The 12,627-nt window shown below is 37.8% G+C and overlaps 1 protein-coding gene across 15 annotated transcripts in view; it reads left to right on the forward strand.

Moving 5' to 3' along the window:
* EYA4 (EYA transcriptional coactivator and phosphatase 4) overlaps positions 1 to 12,627 on the forward strand; it is a 139,664-nt gene that overhangs the window by 62,659 nt on the left and 64,378 nt on the right. For 14 of the 15 annotated variants that reach the window (XM_030267959.4, XM_030267960.4, XM_030267957.4 and 11 more), the window contains one exon: positions 11,719 to 11,768. The exons of the other annotated variant lie outside the window; for it this stretch is intronic. In XM_030267959.4, coding sequence (XP_030123819.2) covers positions 11,719 to 11,768 — 50 coding nt within the window. The remainder of the gene's footprint in view (positions 1 to 11,718; positions 11,769 to 12,627) is intronic. 15 annotated transcript variants of the gene reach the window in all.

The raw sequence follows: 12,627 nt of genomic DNA on the forward strand, positions 1-12,627 counted from the left end.
GTTGCTAAAATTCTAAACAAATTAGCTTCAGTAATGTGGGAGAACAGAAATGTATGAAGCTAGGAAAAAACACAGCTGTTCACTGTTAGTGTACAGATTTACTTGGTAATTTTCTCAGTAGACTATGATGTGCACTTATTACCTTCTCCTTCCACTTTTTTCAAAAGTTTTGAACACACTTTTAAAAATTACTTGTAGCATAGTCATTTGCATACATTTTAAGCAGGTGGTGTTAATTGGAATAGCCTCAGTGCATTGTGCAAAAATACTAATGTTGTACAATTAGCTGATGACTTCAGCTTGGACTGTTTTCATAGACCAAATTACATGTTCATGATCAGATTAATAGATATTATCTGTGGAAAAGTTAGATATTTATAGCTGAATACCTTTGAACTACCAGCAAGAGAAAAGCTACCACAGAAGAGCAGAACCCTTTTTATTGCTGGGGCTTTGTGGTAGGTTTTTTCCAGTTTTATTTTATTTTATTACAGTTTTAACATAATTCCCATCTTCCCACAATGCCTACAGGAACTCTGCCAGCTGTTAATAGGTAGGCAGGTGCTGGGCTAAAATCATGTTCATATTACCTGCTCATATTACCTTGTTCATCTCCTTCCAACCTGTCTTATTTCTCTGTCCACCTGTTGCTTTTTGGCATTAATTGAGCCTCCTGTCCTATTAAGGCATATTCAGACTGACCTTCATTATTCTGAATTGTTGCATTGACAGTAACAGGCCAAACCACCCCAATCTGATTTAGGCCTAAGCTTAAATCTTTGTGGGCTTGTCCCAAGGTTGGCAACCCCCCTGCTCAGGGACTGCCTTTTGCTGGAGGAGTGAATATAGCATCACCTCAGGCAGCTGTTGCTGAAGCCCATGCAGAATTTGGCAGAACTGGATCTCACTCTGCAGTCATTGCAGTTGGTCACAAAGAGCCTCTTTGCATCTTCAGGTCTCTGCACACATATTCAAAATAAATGTGCTCTTGCCTTTCAGGGTTGTGAAGGAGCGCAGTGAATAACAGGTGTTTTTACTGACAAAAATTATCAACGTTTACATAATGAAGAAGTCGGATGTTCTTAATTATCTGTGAATAATGCTCAGTTTCATTTTCTCATCTTTCTGGTTCTCTATGTCAGTTACAACACTGTCAATTGAACATGTCTCTCCTGAGAAATGAAGAAGGATCCAAAAAACAAAGAAGTGACTTGAGTCCTTCTTACTAGCTGCACGCTGAGAAGTGTACTGAAAATCTGAAGTAGTTTCTCTCGTTTTCTGAAGGACCTGTGCAACATCACCTCTGATTCTGTATGACATATGTGTGATGGACAGGTCTCGCAGGTGGATTATGCTGGCAGACACTGTAGATAATAACTGCTCTCCTACCATTACATCTGGCTTGTATAACTTGGGCAAGACCAAAAGTGAAGAAAAGTTGGCTGAAAAATCTGAGCAAAACTGGCACCAGTGAACTAGTGGCTAAACTTGGAAGAGCTTGTAGGAAGAGCTTACTGTGTTGTCTGGAATAATTCAAACCTCAACCTAGGAACTTTGGATTGCCAATAAATCCAGTTGGCATGTAGCTGAATCCATATACAATGCTTTCAGTGTGCCCAAACTATGCCATCCCATTTTGTCAGACCATGATCTGAGTCGGGTATTCATTCATTCTTGAACAGGTTGTACTTCTATGAAGACTTCAGTGCTTGAAAACAAATTAGTATAAAGGTCACATCAAGTAAGGGTATGGTGAACACATTAGAGTTTTTCTCTTCCTGAGCTTTTTGAATATACTTCAAAACCACAATCCTTGTCTTTAAAGTCCCTTTAGCTCTGTGATGAAGAATGCAGCTGATGAGTATGCCTCTCCAAGACAGAGAGGATAGTGAAACTGATGGTTTTTCAGACATTGCTTACTTAACACTGACCCAGCATTGGTCTCAATGCAGCTAAGAAACAACACATTTGACCAAGAATAAAGCACACTTTCTGGGGACTAATCTCCTTTAACCTTAGCACATGGCAATATGTATATTAAAAACACAGAAGACAAACAAAAGAATAAAGGAGAGTAAAATAAATTCTTTGCTAAATCAGAATATTTTACATGTATGTATTTCATTATCTGTAGTGGAGATGAGAATATGAGAGATGTGAGATCATGTTGTTTACTGCATTGAGGTATCGATATGCTCTTTGGTAAAAACAAGGATAGTGAAGTACAGAAAGGAGGAGATGATCGACAAGGCCATTTGTTTAAATTTCATCTAAGTGAGGGATGGAAAAATTGTGACAAGTGTTCTTTGATCTCAAGGGGAAAGAGAGATTATTTTCTGATGAGGCAAACGAGTCAGGAGAGAAGTTGTCCTTTGTTCCTGCGGGGGTCAGTATGTAAACTCTTGGGTGAACTAAGGGGAAGCTGGATTCCAGTGAGTCACCATCATTGTCAGAACAGAAAAGTGCCTTGAGGCAGAGATACTTGACTTGTGGTGAAGTCTGCATTAGCAGTAGAAATACTGTACTGTTCCTCATGTAAGTTGGTTTCCACATGAAAAGAAAACAGCATGTTTTATTATGCTTTATGGCACAGTACTATAGGCCTTTAACAAAATAGCTTGAAGTATTTGCATGATCTATTTGCAACATGGCCAAGTTAACACAGCCATAGGAACATTAACTTTTGAACTTCCTGACTTTCATTACTTTAAATTTCAGCTTCAAAGTTTACTCTTTTTTTTCTTTGCATTTGTTGGCCCTGGTTGGTTTTGAAAAGCAGGAAGAAAGAAAATAAGTTCAGGTTTTCTGAGGAGGTTCTGAATTTTATGCATATAACAAGGGATGACTTGGTATTCTTTTGAATATTAAATGATACCTCCAAAGCAGTTTTGATATACTTAGAGCTTACAATATTTCTGTGGAGCTGAGGAATCACAAGATGAAATCTAGAAAGCATTGCACAGCAGAACTGTTTTCCTGCATTTCAGTATGTTGTTGTTTTGTTTGTTTGGGGTTTTTTCCCTGAAAAAAGATCAATTGTATTTGAGAATGTTAATATTTAAAAAGCAAACACTAAAAGAAAAAATGTGTGATTGCAACAAAACTGCAGGAACATCATGGGAACATAACTGAACTAAAAACAATAAGCATTTTTCCATGTCTAGATTAAGAAAGGTATCTTCTAGCTATTGCCAGCTTGGAGCTACCAGGAACACACCAGGAAGTAACCAAGGGTATACTTGCAGATTCAGCTTCACTGAGATATACTTTTGACTGGAAAAGGCAAAAATAGCCAAAGCTTTGTATTTAGGTTCATATGGGCATTTTTTAGGAGATTGTGGGGGTGGGGGGCAGGGAGAGAGCTAGGAAAATAATGTGAATGAAAGAAAAAAAAAAAGAGAATGAGAGAAAACCAGTGTTAGTACTTTAGTATTTTTTTTCCTGAATCTGAATTTGTTGATTGATGAGCTCCAGTCTGGTGGTTTCCAAACGCTTGAACATCTGAATGGGGAGCTAATTCCTCCCTTCCCTTCCCTTCCCTTCCCTTCCCTTCCCTTCCCTTCCCTTCCCTTCCCTTCCCTTCCCTTCCCTTCCCTTCCCTTCCCTTCCCTTCCCTTCCCTTCCCTTCCCTTCCCTTCCCTTCCCTTCCCTTCCCTTCCCTTCCCTTCCCTTCCCTTCCCTTCCCTTCCCTTCCCTTCCCTTCCCTTCCCTTCCCTTCCCTTCCCTTCCCTTCCCTTCCCTTCCCTTCCCTTCCCTTCCCTTCCCTTCCCTTCCCTTCCCTTCCCTTCCCTCTTTTCTTTTTCAAAGGGAGCAAGGCCCACCCTTGCAGCTGCAGGGAAAACATTCTGTGAGCTCTGAGCTATTAGGTAACTCACACTGAAACAAAAAGTGCCATTGTAGTGTGGCATTTGCCCTGTCTGACCCACCAGTTAAGGGAGGGCATATTTCCTTCTTTCATTGTACACAAACAAACAAAAAGAAAAAGAGAATGCCAGTTTTTCCCACAGTGCACGCATAAATGCTTTTCAAAATGTACAAGTTAGTACTTTGTAGGTTCCAATCGCTTAAATTATGACTTGACTGTTACACCCTCTGATATTTTTTGTGCACTTGTGCCAAAGGCAGTTTAAAATGTGTTTTAAAAATGTTTGCAGGTATAAAAGATTTTTAAAATGCTTAGAGCTCTGAACTGTTTGAACCCATTAGTCATGTTGCAAAAACAAACACATCGGAAACCTTTCCACTAGCAAGAAATTACCAAGGAAGGAATGTTTAGTCCCCAGTGATAGCATATGAATAAGAAAATTGAGGAGTTAAAGTTGTCTCAGATCTTATCAATCATGTCACCTTAATGATACCTGCATTCTCTAAAACTTCTCAATAGAAACAGAGTTTTATATTTTATATATATAAAGCTTTCTGATTTGTGTTTTACAAAGGCTTATGTCAATGATAAGACTGTGCAGTGTGCCCAAAAGAAATGATCATTATAGTCTCATTGGAAATATGAAAAAGACATTTACCTGGATTGATTAAATTCCCATTAACTTCAATGTGTACGTAATGTGCACATCAGCAAGAGCGCTAGCATGTCACTGCTTATCATTCCAGCCTGGTGAAATAAGACCTAAATGAACTGCAGTGCCTCTTTGCAGCTTTTTGGGCTTTCCATGGACTGGTTCCCGGTTTGTCCACACTGTTGTCAGCAGCAATTTGTATAGAAAATCCAAAACATTGTGAGAGTCATGAAGATTGCTATCTCAAGAAGTCGAAGCATTTAAGATTATTGTATGCTTTTTAAGTCATAGCTCCTTCTTAAAATTATTAAGTTCAGTGACGGGTTCAAAGGAGCTGAGGCTCTAAAACATGCAACTTCCATGGGAGCCACCTCTCTCCATTGTTATAATCATTGTTGCCAACAAAGAGGATTTCATGGAGGATGTCATGAGGCACACAGGCTTTGTCCCTCTCTTTTGCAGCACCATTCCATTTCCTCAGTGTTTCCCAACTACCTGCATTTCAGCAGGTAAGTGGAGAGTAGAAGCCATTAATCACAGTTTATTTGGTGTAATTCCCCTCTGCCTGAAATAGATGACTACTCTAGGTCCAGTGAAATACATCTGTATCTTTCTGTTAGGTGTAAAGGAAGCCTTATGTGACAAGCCTAGACCAATTTAGATGCCTGAACTGTAGGTATTTAATATTAAATATATCCCTTCGGGATTAGTTTTCCTTGCAAGTTAGGTGTTCCTCTCCTAGTGGTTCTGACCAAAGTTACTACTGTTAACTTCATGATGCATTTCATCAAGAACAAATCTATCTCAGGAAAGGTTTGCATGGAAAACAGAAGTCATGCTGGAACAGCAGTGGCTCTTCTTGTTTCCATACCTTGCTCTCACCCCTTAGTGGCATGGAAGCATATCTGATGTCTTTGAATATGAAGTCTTCTCTACTGTGCTACATAAAATGCAAAGGTCAGCATCAGCAGTCTGCTTTCATATGCAAAACTTTTAAAGAATTTGCACTTTACTTTCATTTAAAAAATGCATATCCAAACCTCAATCTTGTTTTGATTAGAGTTGTCAATTGTAGTTGATGGCATAATGATTTCATTACTAAGAAAATAGAAGAGACCATTGAATAGCTAAAACTAGTTTAGGTGGGGAGCAGAAATGTTGTTCCCCTAGAGGACTAGCTCATACAGACTTCTATTAAGAGAAAACAAACCAACAACCAAAAACCTCCTTTAACAGTGAATTTTAAATCAATTAATGTAGCATATTTTTCCTCATTCTTCCATTGCAATCAGAGCTCTTGTTTTCAGGTCTGCTGAAATATGACAAACCTACTTCAGGGTGTGATTCAGATAAAGTACATCTATGTACAGTCTTTGCACTGTAAAAAATAGGGGGGAAAAATCAAGTTCTTTAACTCAAGAGTAGCATTAGTGTTTTGGTTTTTAACTACATCAGAAATGTAATTTAGGTTTGGTTGTGCACAACTATGTAGTCTTACATTTTCGTAAGCATTTTAATTTAAATATTGTATTTTAATACAAACTTTAAATGATATAATTTTACTATTGTCACTAGGTTTAAGGAAGTGAAATTCTTATGAGATTTATGGAAGTGTGGCAGAATAGTGAATTACTGTGGGAAAAATCAGTTCAGAATTTGGGATTATTTAGAATTCTTTTTTGAGATGTTTCTCTAGGTCTACTCAGCATATGTTTGGTTTTGCAGAAGCTTCACTGAGATTTTGTCTTCACAAGACATACATAGCTGGAGTATTATTTGGATTCAGTCATCTAACTGCATCTAACTGAATTCAGTTTTCTAACTGCTTTACTTTCAAGAATATTTGTTGTTCGGTTGTGGGGTTTTCAAATTAAATCTAGAATGCATGTGTTTTTTGCATGGCTACAATTTGTGACTAAATCCCAGTACTATATCTGTAAGCAAACCCTTGCCCTATTTTTGCTGGTCAAGCAAATGACATTATTTGTTTTGTGGTATCAATGATGTCATGGCAGCAAAAGAAATCTTTGTCAGATGGTATATAAAAAGACATTGAAAAGACAGCCTCCATTAAGGTTTTTGTTACCAAGATGGTTATAAAACTCCATGTAAACCCTGTAAAAGTCAGCATCTAAAAAACATTTGAGGAGAACTATTTTTCTTTACTATTCATTCTCATCGCAGTGTAACTAATATCCTGATTCATATTCTTCTACCTGGTATTTCCATCAAGTTGTTCCCCTGCCTGTGCCATCCTTTCCTGGAGTTGTTCTACAGACATGGTCCCTTCCCTGGACAGTGAGCAGAGATGGGTCAACTTCCTCCAGAGCAATTTGCTGTAGGGAGTCATTGAGGCAAAGTGCACTTGCTCTGCCCATACTCCAGAGCAATCACACAGGCTGAGGAAGCACGAAGATGTGATTTGAGGTTGTTCGTGGGTCTGCAAGAAATACTTTTCTTTCTTCATTCTTGTCTCCTTGATGTTAGAGTCTCCACAGCTCCACCATGCATGACTGCTTCCTCCAGGCCCAAAGCATTGCAGGCTCTACTCAGCCCTGTTGCAACCCTACTGATTTAGGAGGGATCCTGAAGGCCTTTATTGGTGCAGTAGATGAGGGAACTTAGCTGATTCATTGCCAGAATAATTTAGTGCTGATGTGGCAAGATTTTTCAGCTGTAAGTGTTAGAAGGGATTTCTCACCTGTGTTGCGTTACAAGTTTAATACCACCAGTGTGTGTGTGTGAGAACACCTCATAGAGCAGGACCATTTAATGGTTTAACATTTAGTGTAATGGGGTCCAATAAAATCATGTTAAAAGATGTTAATGTTGCAAAGAAAAACATCAGAAGCAAGGAAATGCCAGAATTAATATGGCCTGTGGAAATTCAGCTTCTTACATATTATGGTGCAGATCTTATTACCTGACATCCTAGGTTTTCCAGGGGGTGTCTTTTTTTCCAGTGAATGCAAAGTTAGGTTTTTCTTTTAATGTTACTCCCTCTGTCTTTGTTAAACATGAAGCATCCAAAGCCCAATTACTATAAAATCTTTCATCATGTATATATTTATCATATACCTTTATTGCAGTTCTTCACTACCTAAAAAATGCCTAGCTTTTTTACAGTCACCTCAAATTATCAGACACTTTTAACAGTGTTCATATTTGAATGCTGATGAACCAAGTCAGGTGAAGGTAGAAATTGTAGAAAACTTTGATTATTTTAATAAAAGTTTAAGCCAAATCAGACTTCCATTTTTCTACATAAAAGTAACATCTATACACAATCTTCTAAATTCAAAGTATATTTTCCCAGCTTGGATCATTAATTAGTCTTCTGTATAGCTGGAGTAGCAGAACTAGTCCATTGCTCTGGGCAGACTGGTCACTAGTGACTTTTGTAATGAGTTTCACAAGTGTCTGATGAGTGCTCAGGCTTGTGTTTGTGGTGTTAGTCCCACATCTAGAAGAGAGGAAAACAAACTGTGGTGTTCCATGTCAGCCAGTGTTCTTCTGCTGTCCACACCACACCCCTACATCTGTCACTTTTTTTTATTTGGCTTCTCCTCTCCTCTAGCTTTGCCACCATGGAGAGCCCATTCTTCTTTTGTCTCCTGATTCTGTTCCCTCTCCCTGTTCTTTTTTTTCTGTTTTTCCTCCCTTCATTCTGAAGGGAGTCACAAGGTACTGCCTGGGTACCCTGTACCCCGGGTACTGCACAGGGGGAGATGGAACTGACTAAGCAAAGAGGGATAGTTTTGATAGTGTCAAATTTACTGATGGCATGGGATTCTCCTGGCACTCAGAAGTAATCCTAAGGCTTGCTCAGCACCAGCACCTTTGAGATGGAGAGTATTCAATGCAGATAGAGTCTTGAGAAATTCAGGAGCCAGACTGCATCAGGAGTTCACCAAGAGTGTGACAACAGGTCTTTTAGAATTTTACAAACTGAAATAAATGTGGACACTATTTCACAGAAATTATAATTCCTGGGTATTTGTAACTCTCTCCCCCCCTTTCAGTTTTGGGATTTTGCCTCCAAATTTCAGATGCTGAAGCCAATCAGCAGCACGATGACGTGACATTCAAAACATGAACACAATAATCTGTTCTCACAAATATTTGTGTTTAAAGGTTTTTAGCTGAAACTTTTCAAACATTTTGTAGCAGGCAACCAGAGTAGGAAAGTTCAGTGCAGTTCAACAGAATTCAAACTGAAACTTGAATCTTACTCTTGTGAATGATTCTCAACATGCATTTAACTAAAATGGTGAGAAAACCTGTGTAAACAGAAAGGGGGGAAAGGAAAACAGAGCATGAGTAAAGAAAAAGTTCTTTTTATAGCATTTAACACATGAGAATGTAAATAAATGTGGTGTTAGTGAAAGTTAATTATTTTGAAAACAGTCAGCAAGGCAGATTAAGAGGTAAAACAGTGCAGCTGAAGACAAAGGAAACAATATTTAGTCTTTGATCAGACATTTTCACAGTGATTTTCTGTTCACCTTCAAGGGTGGCATAATTTTATGAATAACAGAATTTGTTTTGCTACTTGAGTAGCCTTGAAGAGAAATGGTGTTCATTCCATATGGCCCCTTGAAAGAAAATCCCATGCCTATTCGTCCTTTAAAAAATAACATTTTTATTTATTAAATATTTTCTCTCAAAAAGGGACCCTAAAGATACACAATTAATTTTACATTTAATCTCAGAGGAAAAGCCAAATCTATACTCTGTGCTTCTGCACATTTCTTCAGATAATGATCATTAACTGCATCATCTATATGCCAAGTGACAAAACTGAAATATTCTCACTTTTTAAGCATTCTGCTTTCATTGCAATATTCTTAAATAAAAAATACTCACTTTTTTTTTCTCCCTAGGTTTGTTACATCACACAGGAAGTGAGTAGTTTTGATATAATTGGTCAGTGGCTTTTCTGCTATGACTTTTCAACTTTTATCAAAGTTTATCAGTTGGGGTTTTTGTTGGTCGATTTTTAGTTCTTTTTTTTTTTAATGTTTAATGTTAATTTAATGTTTAATATTAATTTATATGGATAAAGCATAATCTTTCAGATATTTAGATTGCTTTGTAATGTTGGTCAGAACAAAATGCAGTAGTAGTATGAACTATGGTAGGAAAACCCATCTGTGAGTACCCAATTACTGCATCTCACATCCCTGCCCAGGAAAACCAGGGGTCTTAATATATTCTGTATATTAAAAGTGCTCAGATTATGTTAATGTGTGCTGCAAGTATCTTTGGGCTTCTGTGGTAGCTGCCCACCACAGGGTGTTGGGTGTCTGGGTGACAGACTCTCCAGCAGCTGATTAAAGTGAGTCATTGACCTCTCCTGACCTGGGGAGTGAGATCTGAGCCCCAGTGCAAATGTGAGAGACAGTGCTACTGGTGGCAACCACAGAACAGAAAAGAAATTGGAAAGGAATATATAAATACCAGTAAATTTAAGAGCAAGGAGATAACAAAAATATGCTGTGAGTTTATGCTAAAGGGACATAGGAAAAGAAGATCTACTAGGGTTTATATTATATAGCTACTAGGCATATACTTATTTTTCTAATTAGTTTTACTTATGTTACTGTATTTTATAGCTCTAAATACATTATGTTTGCAATAATTTTAAATTATATTTTATATGCAAAATGAAAATAATATTTTTCTGGTTAAATCTCTGTAACTTAGTTGAGACAAACTGCTCCTGAAATTAAACACGTCCTGTCAGGGAGAGGCTGTTGTAATTCCAGTGTCTTAAAATGATTTTATATATATCTTTTGAACAGTTCCCTCTGCCACTGACACTCAGGAAACAGTACAGTCATCTGAATAACTATTCCTCATGTTTGTATATAAAGCATACTGAAGGCACTTTTCTTGGTAGATGGTCATATGCTTTTATATCTGAAGTATTTTACTGTATTTCAGATGTTATGCTACTTTAATAACAATGTGGGTAACATAAAACTATAGCAATGATATAGCTATAGCACCTGAATGTTTATGAAATACTGCCTGTCAGGCTCTATGAGGGACTCATCTCTATGAGTGATGTTCCATGGCATTGAGCTAAGGGAATTTATATATATATAATATTTAGCATTAGTCTAGTCCTTTTTTTCTGTTTGGCTAGGTGAGAGTTTTGTCATTTGTCAGTAACTTCAATAGAAGTGAGTCAAAGTCACATTTTTTTTCTCTGAAATATTTTTAAAGTAGCAAAAAAGTATAGAAGAGTTTCTTCATGCAAGATATCCTGAAACTGGTCATTGAACATGCTGGCTGTAAAGGGAATGGGTTTTTTTATTGTGTCTCTCACACCAAGTGAGCCTCAGTGAGTGATATTTCTAGGTGGCTTTAAAACTGGAACTTCGAAACCTCCCACAGAGCTCTGGATTTTGCATTAGCAAGCTAGTGAGCAAAATGTTTTTTCCTTGGCTGAAAATGCAAGTAATTTAGATCACCAGAAGGTACAATTAAATTTTTTCTGGAAATCATGAAGATCCCAAAGAAATACCTAATCTGCAAGAGAACAGTTTTCTATTTTTTTTTTTTTTTTACAGTGATGGATTTTATCACCTCCAATCAGCCTACAGCAGTGCATTGTGGAGATCAAATTGAAAGCTAAAATTCCTTTTATGTACTTACATATTGCAAGTATGAGTGAAAACAGTGCACGTATTCATTGATGCAATAGGAAATTATTGTTAACATACAGTTAGCAGATTCACCAAATTAAAAATACCATATGAATTATTTAACTAATGGTGTGCTTTGCCCCAGAACCTGGTGTTTATTATTTTGAGCTTTAGCAGGAAACAGAAGCAGTATCAATTGGGGAAACATTTCTTGGCCAAGCTGAGAACAGTATGGCTTTCTCATTTCAAAGAGGGGAACCTGGTTCTTTGGTTTCTTTGTTCCTAGTTAAGACTACTCCCCAAGCTATTTTAGCTGAACATTTAACCCACTAATGGAGCCTGGGGAAGTGCAGTTGGCAGCTGTTCATGGGATAATAATGAAACACACTGTTTAGTACAGCAAACCGCTGCTGTAAAGTGCGGGAAATATTTTATAGAGATCCCGGTGAGCAGGGCAGGATCCGCTTTAAGTCATGCTGGGATGGGGAGGGGTGCAAGAGGAAGTTGTGTTCCAAGTGAGAGTAACCAGCAGTGCTTTGCTCCTGCAGGTAAAGAAGCCGTGTCCAGAGTCCGATGGTTCAGAGCCGCAGAATCCCAGGTATGGTGCTGGAGGGCCGACAACAACTGACTGTGGTGCAATGGCAGAGACCAAGGCTGAGCTGTGCTGAGGATTTGTAACATCAGAGCCCTGGAGTCACATTTTGCAAAGAATGAGTGGTTGGATCAGTTGTAATGGTTTTCACTCTGGAAAAGGGTTTTTTTCCCTTTTCCTGGTCAAAGATGCAGCCTAGAGTCTGGGTTGTTGAGTTTAGATGGTGGCAGAACACTGGATGGTCGCATTCAATTTAAAAAAAAAAATCCCAACTATTAAATAGTGCAGGGAAATCTGTGTGATCAGATCTTACTTTCTTCAGTTATCCCTTTTTTACATATTTGAGTTTTGAAGTTTATTGAAAATGTAGTTTATTTCCAGTGTGGAAAACTAATTATTTATTTGGGAAAATTTGCCCTTACCAAAACTTCATTTTGTTTTCACATATGAAAAACATGCTGTGTTCATAAGCTGGAAAGAAGACATACATTCCTTTCCAACACTGTCATTTCTAATATCATGTACATGGGAAAAAGAAAACGGATTTAACTTCCATGTTTTGCACATGTATGTATGTGTATGGATGATTTTTGGGCAAGTGAAGTAGTAGCTGTTTTAGAGGTGCATCTTCCTGGTCGTTAGTAAACTGGCAGATAGTTTTCTTCAATATTTAGTGAGTGCTCCTTGTCTTTGTCTTGATTCTGTGAAGAAGACTATTTCAGTGTCATAAAAGCTCAGAAGCTTTCATTGTGAGGGGAGAGCCACAAAATAAGGCTGACATGTCACTAACATTGTCACTAAAACTCAGAAAAGTTAAATAATTCACGGTTCGCCCCCTAAACAAATCCTTACCTATATCTTAACT

Source organism: Taeniopygia guttata, chromosome 3 (assembly GCF_048771995.1).
Source record: "Taeniopygia guttata chromosome 3, bTaeGut7.mat, whole genome shotgun sequence".
Lineage (NCBI taxonomy): Eukaryota > Metazoa > Chordata > Aves > Passeriformes > Estrildidae > Taeniopygia > Taeniopygia guttata.